This window comes from Macadamia integrifolia, chromosome 4, assembly GCF_013358625.1.
Source record: "Macadamia integrifolia cultivar HAES 741 chromosome 4, SCU_Mint_v3, whole genome shotgun sequence".
Classification (NCBI taxonomy): domain Eukaryota; kingdom Viridiplantae; phylum Streptophyta; class Magnoliopsida; order Proteales; family Proteaceae; genus Macadamia; species Macadamia integrifolia.
The window spans coordinates 31296579-31305994 of NC_056560.1; the positions used below are offsets into that span (position 1 = coordinate 31296579).

General features: G+C 38.8%; 2 protein-coding genes across 2 annotated transcripts in view; both read left to right on the forward strand.

The window, feature by feature from the left end:
• The first annotated feature begins 1087 nt into the window (after window positions 1–1087).
• On the forward strand, window positions 1088–5405 carry LOC122075155 (proline-rich receptor-like protein kinase PERK1). The gene is made up of 8 exons (XM_042640072.1): window positions 1088–1981; window positions 2180–2686; window positions 2960–3046; window positions 3154–3224; window positions 3587–3663; window positions 4209–4356; window positions 4556–4717; window positions 4845–5405. The coding sequence occupies exons 1-8, from the start codon at window positions 1402–1404 to the stop codon at window positions 5103–5105; spliced, it is 1893 nt and encodes a 630-aa protein (XP_042496006.1). The 5' UTR covers window positions 1088–1401; the 3' UTR covers window positions 5106–5405.
• A 2045-nt stretch (window positions 5406–7450) lies between these two features.
• LOC122075778 (ras-related protein Rab7) overlaps window positions 7451–9416 on the forward strand; it is a 3722-nt gene continuing 1756 nt past the window's right edge. The window contains exons 1-3 of the mRNA XM_042640940.1: window positions 7451–7629; window positions 7812–7838; window positions 7950–8049. Coding sequence (XP_042496874.1) covers window positions 7577–7629; window positions 7812–7838; window positions 7950–8049 — 180 coding nt within the window. The 5' untranslated portion in view covers window positions 7451–7576. The remainder of the gene's footprint in view (window positions 7630–7811; window positions 7839–7949; window positions 8050–9416) is intronic.

Consider the following 9416-nt stretch of genomic DNA (forward strand, 5'->3'; position numbering starts at 1 on the left):
AGTTAAATATATATATTTTTTTCTGTCCCTCCTTATATAATGAGCTATGGGTTTAGATTTAACACTCTCTCCTCAAACAAAATATAGACTTTTTGTTAGATAAATCTATCTTTTGCTCTCTCATTGTTTTGATTTCACACTCTACAATCGTGGGAACTTATGCCCCTTTATAAAACTAAAAGAAGTTAGATAGAAAATTAAATGGGTCTTATTAATTTGGGGTGTCAAATTTCTGTCCGAATAGACTAGCTCAGCCTAAGGCTAAAGCAAACTAAATTCTTGTCGGCTAGCTTTGGCTGGGCTTTTAGGAAATGGTAGAGATCGAAACTAGTAGAAAACTGAACCAAACTCAATAAAAAAATTTTTTTTTTAAAAAATGAGAAAAGTCAATAAAATAAAGATTTTATACTTATTTTCTTCATATATTTATGGAAAACCGAAATTGAGCCAAACCAACTTGATAACAAGCCAATAACAGCCCATTAACCCAACCCAAAACCAAACCAATCCTTTTTCTCATCGAGCTTCAATTTGGCCCAATAGAGACCAAGAGAGGCTCAGCCAGACCAAAACCAGACCAAAGCGACCGATAGACACCCCTAAATCTGTCCTCAGCCAGTCCCTTAATACTTTCTTTAATCATGCTCCGGTTCAACTGGTTAATATAGTTTTTTAATACATTCTTTCAATAGCTGTATTCTCTAAACATCTCCATGGAATCTTTCAATTCAAACGTTAAACATGCGACCGGATAATCGGGTTGACTTGGTAATCCGGACCGGGTATGGGTAAGCGTTACACTTAACAGAGTTGCTCTGATGAGAGAGAAAATCGTGAGAAGGGGGGTGGCGGGGAGATTGTTCCACATGGTGGGGGCTTATCTGTTAATACGCATTTTTTATCCCTTTGATTATTTTAAACCTGAAACCCACCCTCGCCGTCCTCCCAAGCGAAGCAATTAAAAAAAAAAAAACCAACCATATATACGCAGCCGCGTGGGGAGAGTGTGGGTCCCACCAGTTTCTTCAACTTCTCCAACTGCCGTGTGAAAAGGATATTTGAAATACAATCGGAATGGAAGAAAAATTTCAGCATTAATTTTGCTTCTTCTCTTCTCTTCTCTTCTCTTCTCCTCGGAGAGACGAAAGCGACCGTCTCGCCTGTCACCACGATCTCGCTAACAGTAAAACAAGCAAAACTCCATCTTTCTCTTTCTCTTCCTTTTCTTAAATCTCTTACAATCTCTACTTCAGAGAGAGAGAGAGAGAGAGAGAGAGAGATTGTTGAAGAATTCCGGTGAGAATATGCGCCGGTCGCGTTTCTCCAACAGGTAGTGCCGGAAGACTCACTGGAGGGGAACTAAAGTTCTAGAAATTTGATTGATTCGGCCGGAATTTTGCAATGTCTTCACCAACGCCGGGAGCTTCTCCAGCTCCCACATCACCAGCTACGAATAATACTTCTCCGACGCCAGCTACGAATAATACGACGCCGGCGTCTCCCGCGCCGGTAACTACTACCGCATCTCCACCTCCTCCCACTACTAGTCCACCACCTCCTGCTTCTTCTCCACCACCTCCTGCGTCTTCTCCACCACCTCCTGCGTCTTCACCACCACCTCCCGCGAGCTCAACGACCTCTCCGCTCGCTCCCGCTCCTTCGGCTTCTCCACCTCCTCCATCTTTCACATCTCCGCCCCCTCCTTCCAACACAAAAACCTCATCTCCGCCCCCTCCTTCCAACACAAAAACCTCACCTCCACCGCCTCCCTCCACTAATACCTATTCCCCCCCTCCGCCGCCCTCGTCATCCGGCTCATCTTCTACTGGGGCATCGACTGCGCTCATTGCTGGAGTTGCAATTGGAGGAGCCGTTCTGGTAGCTTTCTTGTGCTTAATGTTCTTCTGTTGTAGGAGGAAGAGGAGGAGAACTCATGAGCCCGCCGTGTATTACTACGCACCACCCCCAACTGGGCCGAAAGGTGAAACCTTTCTGGCGAGCTGGACTTACTTGTTACTTATTTACGACGTCTTTGGATTTAGAAGCTCTGTTTTAGTTGTTTCAATTCAAAGTTGAACGTTTTTATTTCTCAGATATGGGTTTTACGTGATCATTGTTATTCAGTTGTTGATATACCTGAATTGCTTATTCATTTCTTGGTGGTGGTCAATATATCCAGATGGAACTTATGTTGGGCATCCTCAACAATGGCAGCACAATGCCCCTCCTTCTGAGGTCTATGCTGCCACGATGCCACCAAAGCCCTTTCCCCCTCCTCCACCACCAATTTTAAGCAGCAGTGGAGGATCAGATTCCAATTATTCAGGATCTGATGTCCCACTACGACCACCATCTCCTGGCATTTCATTGGGTTTCTCAAAGAGTACATTCACTTATGAAGAATTAGCGATGGCAACAGATGGATTCTCAGATGCCAACATATTGGGTCAAGGTGGTTTTGGATATGTCCACAAAGGAATTCTTCCGAATGGGAAAGAGGTAGCAATTAAGGCGCTTAAAGCTGATAGTGGGCAAGGGGAGCGTGAATTTCAGGCAGAGATTGAGATTATTAGCCGAGTACATCACAAACATCTTGTTTCATTAGTAGGATACTGCATGGCTGGAACCCAAAGAATACTTGTCTATGAGTTTGTTCCAAACAACACAATGGAATTTCACTTACATGGTATGTCTTATTTGACGAGTTGCAGCAATTTGGAAATCCTATTATGTTTGAAATTTTTTGTTAGATCTTCACTGCATTTTAGATTCTTAGATCTATTATGAGTTCTGCTTTCAGCACAATATTTTACTACTTGTGGCGCTCAAGCTTATGGCTTATCTCTTGACTCTTATAATATGCTTCTGGTCATAAAGTAGCTTAGTTTCGTCTCTGCATGTTATGTCAGCCATTGATTTGGTAACAATGATCTAATCAAAAGGAAATGAATTTTTGCAGGAAAGGGGAGGCCGATTATGGACTGGCCAACTAGACTGAAAATTGCTCTAGGCTCTGCAAAAGGACTTGCATATCTCCATGAAGATTGTGGGTTTCCTTTTATTATCTTCTCAATATAACTTTTAAGAGGGGTTGGGTTCCTCTAATCTACAGTGTTGGTTGGAGTGATTCTTACAGAATATTTATGTTTGCAGGTCATCCTAAGATTATTCATCGTGATATCAAGGCAGCTAATGTCCTCCTCGATTTTAAATTTGAGGCAAAGGTTGGATTCATGTCCTCAATTTTGTTGATATTGATTATGCGGGCCTAGTATTGGCCAAGTCTTTCTTTATACTCTTGTATTCCCCCCCTCCCCCCTCTTCAATTTCTTCTTCATGTAAAGATATGGTTATTTGATAGGTTTCTGCTGTGAAATGATAAATTTTGAGTAGAATTCTTTATTAATAAAATGAATATCATACCTTAAATTATTTTTATAAGATAAAAAGGAGATGAGAGGAAAACTCTTTATGAATTGGAGAAAATACCCTTTACTATTTTAGTGCAAAGATTCTTCATTATGGTATCTGCTGATTTCTACTGTTAACTTCTTTAATGAACCTTAAGGTTTTTTTTTTGGCTCAGGTTGCAGATTTTGGGCTTGCCAAATTCACTTCTGATGCTAATACTCATGTTTCCACTCGAGTAATGGGAACCTTTGGGTAAGATCAGCTTCCTTTCTTTCATGTTCTCTGCTATTGGTTTCTTGCTGTTATTTGGAGCTGGAGATTACCTTTGTGGATAACATGCAATAAACCAAAGAGTCTTAAGGTTCTAATTTCTTGTTAGTCCTCATAAAATGTGTTTGCTCTTATCAAATTTTCCTGTCATTTAGTTTCACTTAGACTGGGTATTTGCATTGACCTAGTCTATGTTCAAATTTGTCCATTCAGAATTTGGGTCTGCTATTTAGTGAGATGTGACTCTTACTACAGATTGGTTAAAGCAGTCATTTTGATCTTCCTCTCTCTCTCTCTCATAGTTCCTTATTTTATTATTTTTCCTTTCTGTTATCATGGCATTTACCACTGGTATTATTCTGACCATAATGGTGATGTAAATTGTGAGGTTTATTGATCCAATTATTGGGTGAATCAACTAGAACCAGCTGGTTGTGAATGTTAAGTCAGTCATAAATAATCAAAATTCCCTCCATTGCTGTAATTTTTTCTCCTCTTCTAAATATTGATGTACTTAACACCGACAGGTATCTGGCTCCAGAGTATGCAGCAAGCGGGAAACTCTCAGATAAATCAGATGTCTTTTCGTTTGGTGTCATGCTGCTAGAGTTGATTACTGGGCGTCGTCCTGTTGATTCAGCTAACACATTCATGGATGATAGTTTGGTCGACTGGGTCAGTATTTTGTTGCATAGCCAATTAGCCATCACTGTTTTTTTTCGCTAAGCGTTTATTTCTATTGCATACACATGGTTCTAAAACCAAGACCCAAATAATTATGATCTTGGAGTACCATGGTACTATGTACATTTCTGTCAAATGTGAATAGCCTTGTGTGGCAAACCAGATTTAATGAAATGTTCTGGCATGACAGGCAAGACCTTTACTTACACAAGCTCTAGAAGATGGCAACTACGACACCCTTGTTGACACACGGCTGCAGAAGGATTATGACCCCACTGAGATGGCACGCATGGTAGCCTGTGCTGCTGCTTGTGTGCGTCATTCTGCAAGGCGTCGGCCACGCATGAGCCAGGTAATTCAGCTATGTACATAATGTTTGTGGAGTTTAATGCCTCATTACTATGTCCTGTTTAGTGTGAGTAATTTTTAGAGAATATCTTCACATTCTAAATGGCACCTTGTGGATTGAAACGGAGCAGGTTGTCAGGGCCTTGGAAGGAGATGCATCGCTGGCTGATTTGAATGAAGGTATCAGACCTGGACACAGCACAGTTTATGGTTCATATGGAGGCTCAGATTATGACACAAGCCAATACAATGAAGATATGAAGAAATTCAGGAAGATGGCACTTGGTGGCACTCAAGAATACGGAGGAAGCAGCGAGTACAGTACTGGTCCACCAACCAGCGAGTATGGTATGTATCCATCTGGGTCGAGCAGTGAAGCAGGTCATCAATGAAGAAAGACAGTCGAGGGTTCAGTGGAAACTCTTGAAAGACCCGTGCCTGTTAAAATGAAGTCTCTTTTCCCACATATGCCCCATCCCCTTGAATGTTGTTGTCTTAAATCTGAGAATGACAAACTTGTGTTGCCTGAGGTATCATTCATCATTTGTTCATCCTTTTCTTTCTTTCTTTTCCACAGGTTGGGAGATTTCATATTCAATTTTTTGTAACTATTAATCACACTAAAGCTACTTGATTATAAGAATTGCAAATAATTTACACATATAATTAGTAAATTCTTTTTTCTTTCTTTCTTTCTTGCTTTGGTTGTGGGTGGTTCAGAATTGTTGGGTTTTTCTTGTTAAGTTGTGTTATTTTATGACTTTAGAAAGTTTTCTCAGACTTGTATGGAGTTGATTCTTATGGAATGAAGATGACAAAAAGCATCTGTTTGTACCTCTTGACTATCAAATTTTCTCTCAGTAGTTAGAAAGAGTCCATTTTGGGCTGCTCAAACCCAGCCGGCATAAATTCATAAAAAGAGTCGATTTTTAACAAGCACACGAATAATAATTGTAATAATTAATTTAATCAAAGTAAATTAGATTTGATGGACATACAATTGTTCCATGCTGCTCCGAAAGTCTAAATTCTAATTTGGAAATATTGCTTGATCGGGTGCCTCATTTGAGTTCGCTTTCTGAATGGAGATTCAATATCAGTGACCAATGTTATTGTCGATCTGATTCCTCTTCATACAATAAAGGATCAGAGAGTGATCCTAGAGCTGGGAGGATCCGGGCATGTATCCTTAGGTCACTCCAGCCCTAGAATCACTCTTTGTGCCCTAGGCTTTATGGAGAAGAATCCTATCCATGTCAATTCTGCTTGATTTAAATTGATGGTAATCTTCTGTTTCTATCATGCACCATGGCCTCCTCAGTTTGGAGATTAATTGGAATTGGAAATAGATCCCTTTAATTTATTCTCATCAATTAACTGTTGGATCCCATTCCTTCTCAAATCCCTCGGTCCAATTTCTCCCTCCACATTTTGTTATTGTATCTTTCCACCTCTTATAATAATAATTTCATTGACCCTATAGGCATAGGCACTGGTGGTGTCAAAAGTTGGCTCGGGGTGATAGGCCTGACTTAAACCAATCGATTGAAACTGAGAGTAGTTCAATTGATTACTAAATTTGTTGGGTTCAAGCACGGGTCAATTAATAATTGGATGTTCATGGTGTAAGGTAGTGGCCTGACGGTTGCCTGATCGATCAATTGAATATTGTTACAAACATTTATTGCCAGATTAGCTTGTATAAGCTCATTTTGCCCAATTATAGGCCGTTTATGATTATTTATGGCCCAATTAATCAATTAGCCCTTTAAAGCCCGATTATCTACTAATAACAAACTATCGAAAAGAAACATGTCCATTCATGGACTAGCCTACAACATCCAATCAAAAAACAAGCATAAATAGTATGGACTTTAAATTGGTAGGAACCGATTAGACCTAGTAGGGATCGTTTAGACCTGATTGAAACTAATCAGGATCGATTAATTGACACCCCTACAACTGCATAGTCCCAAAAACTCTAAAGTCTAGAGTCTCCATATTCTAGAGCAAGGTTTTTGCAATAATACCATTCTTCACACTCCATGTCGTGGATGAAATTTGGATTTTACTTTGGTTGTTATCTGGGTTCCTGTTGCCGGGGCTCACACATCGCAATCAATGAATAGAATCTTGAAAGATAATTTTTTTTAAAAATACTAAAATCTAATAAGGTATATGTAAACAGGGGAAAAATGAATTATTTGATTTCGTTGACTAGGAGCCAAAATAGCAGGAACTTGGCTACTACCATAGAGCAGCCAAAAATTCTCCCAAAGTCGCCAAGCTTATCTGTCACAAGTCGAAAAAATTGACTTGTGAAATATAGGGCATGCTTAGTATCATACTATATCATCACCTCACTTTCCTTGCCAACACATAAAATAAACTACTGTCTTTTATTATTTTAAAGTTTAGTCATTAATTAATTTAAGATCAGTGCATCAAGATCAAGCCATCAAAATGCACGTGGCTAACGCAAAGACTAGCTTTTAGATGTACACCATTTGATGAGTAAAGGGACCAACAAGATAGTGCACCCCATGTGTCTCCATGAGATGGGAGTAGGTTTATTCGTTACTATTGGGTAAGGGTTTCAGGTGGAATTTAAACTGAAATTTGGTGGCATTTTCGGTATACCAAAAAAGCCATGAGAAACCGTCCTGGAGGAACTGGACATGATCGTAATTTACTATCCTGGTCGGTCCTTCACGTGTAATACTGTGTAAGCTTTTATTTTGCCTCCAAAAGGAGGGAATATCCCCTAGAGCTCCTCGGCTGAATTCGATAATCGTCTGCGTTTGGAATTTGATTCTTCGAACCCTAATTATCACAAAGAGAAATTTCGAAGTTTTTCGAATCCATGGCGTCTCGAAGGCGGATGCTTCTGAAGGTCATCATCCTCGGAGACAGCGGGTGAGTAACAACTCTCTAGTTCAACTCTCATCTGTTGAATTTCTGCTGAATTTTGATCCCCAGAAGATCGCGTGGTTTCACCCTTGATGCACGCATTCAATTCCCTTAGATTTTCGCCTGATTTCATTTTTTTGTTTTTAATTCTCGTTTTTCCTAATTTTTATTTGTTTTTAATTTGTTAGGGTTGGCAAGACATCTTTGATGAATCAGTATCCTTAAAATCTCAGATATTTCTCTTTTTGTGTTTGTATTTTATTATATTTAGGCTCATGGAATGTTGCATATCCTAGGATGTGATTTCCCTTAAACGCTGTATTTAGATATGTGAATCGTAAGTTCAGTAATCAGTACAAGGCAACCATTGGAGCGGATTTTCTAACAAAAGAAGTTCAGTTTGAAGATAGGCTGTTCACATTGCAGGTGAGGTTTTTTCTTACGACATTAATTTGCTGGGTTAGTCAGACTTTCTTCTTCTTTGTTTTTACTCGGTGATTTGCGGGTCGTTCAACTTGATTATCTGTTTAGGCTGTTAATTTTCTCGATCAAAAAGGTGATTCCTCGGTTTCTTTTGTTGATGATGAAGAGCCTGAGTTTCTCTAAGTTTTGCCACTACGTGGGCTATTTCATTATTGAATGGTGTCCAATTGTCATTATCTGGAATTGGAATTCACAGAATGTTTATTAAAGTCGTGGCACACTAGATAGTTTCAGCCTTTTCTTTCTGTGCATCTGCATGTATGGGGGCACGTATAAACATGAATGGTTTCACCTAGAACTCTTTTTTTGACTACTGTATCACTTAACTCATCGAGGATTGGAGTGGGGGGGGGGTTCCCTTAGGATTGATGGACCTTCTTTACAATATGTGCATTGTATGAAAAGCTTCTTTCTTTCTGTAGATGAGGATTTCTTTTATTGGGAGAATTTAGGACTCTTGTAGCTCAACCTTCCTTAAGACTGTCAAACTATTTGAAACTGAGGTTGAAACAGGATTGATTCTTAGTACTTGTTAATTTTACCTATCTAACCAAATGCCGTGACTTAAAAACCCATACTGAGGTAAGATGAACAATGGCCAAAATTTCTTTGATCCCGCCAAGAACCGGATGCCCACCTTGCTCTTTTTAGCTAGGGCCCTATTTGGTATCATTTTTCTTTTTTATTTTTACCTATTTAACAAAAATCATTAATGAAAACTATTTTTTATCAGAACATAAAAATGGTTTGGTAACTACTTGACAAAAATAGTTTTTTGCGAGAAATAGTTTGGTATCTCTATGTACAAAATGATTTTTGAAGAAATGGGTGAAGAGATTCCCTTCACCCATCTTCCTTATAACTCTCTTTCTCCATTTGGTCTAAAGAAGAGGCAGGAAGGAGCTTGGAGATTTCTAATTACAAAGCAAATGACTACTTTACCCCTCCATCTTGGGACTTTAAACAATTGCTCATTAAAGTTCAGCGAAAAAATAACTGAAAATCAATTTTGGCCAAAACACACAAATGACTCTTGATCTCTTTTTTTTTTTTCTTTTTTTTTTCTTTTTTTATTAAAATTTTTTTTTTGAATAGAAATAAATTCCATAAATGATACCAAATGCAGCCAAAACCATTTTTGTGAACAAAAATCAAAAATCAAAATGATACCAAAGAGGGCCTAGGTATTGATAAATTAGAAAACAAATGAACAAATAAATAAATAAATAAATAAATATCAAAAATAGTGAGGACAATTATTCCTTACCTAGTTCTGGGGTAGTCTGCTAAAAAAAATGGTGGGGGGGGGG

Bases quoted from the DNA above. Each gene is read 5' to 3' on its own strand.
- LOC122075155 (XM_042640072.1), top strand. From the start codon at position 1,402: ATGTCTTCACCAACGCCGGGAGCTTCTCCAGCTCCCACATCACCAGCT. The intron at 3,225-3,586 runs GTTGGATTCATG...TTTTTGGCTCAG, and splicing joins ATTTTAAATTTGAGGCAAAG to GTTGCAGATTTTGGGCTTGC. The intron at 4,718-4,844 runs GTAATTCAGCTA...GAAACGGAGCAG, and splicing joins GTCGGCCACGCATGAGCCAG to GTTGTCAGGGCCTTGGAAGG.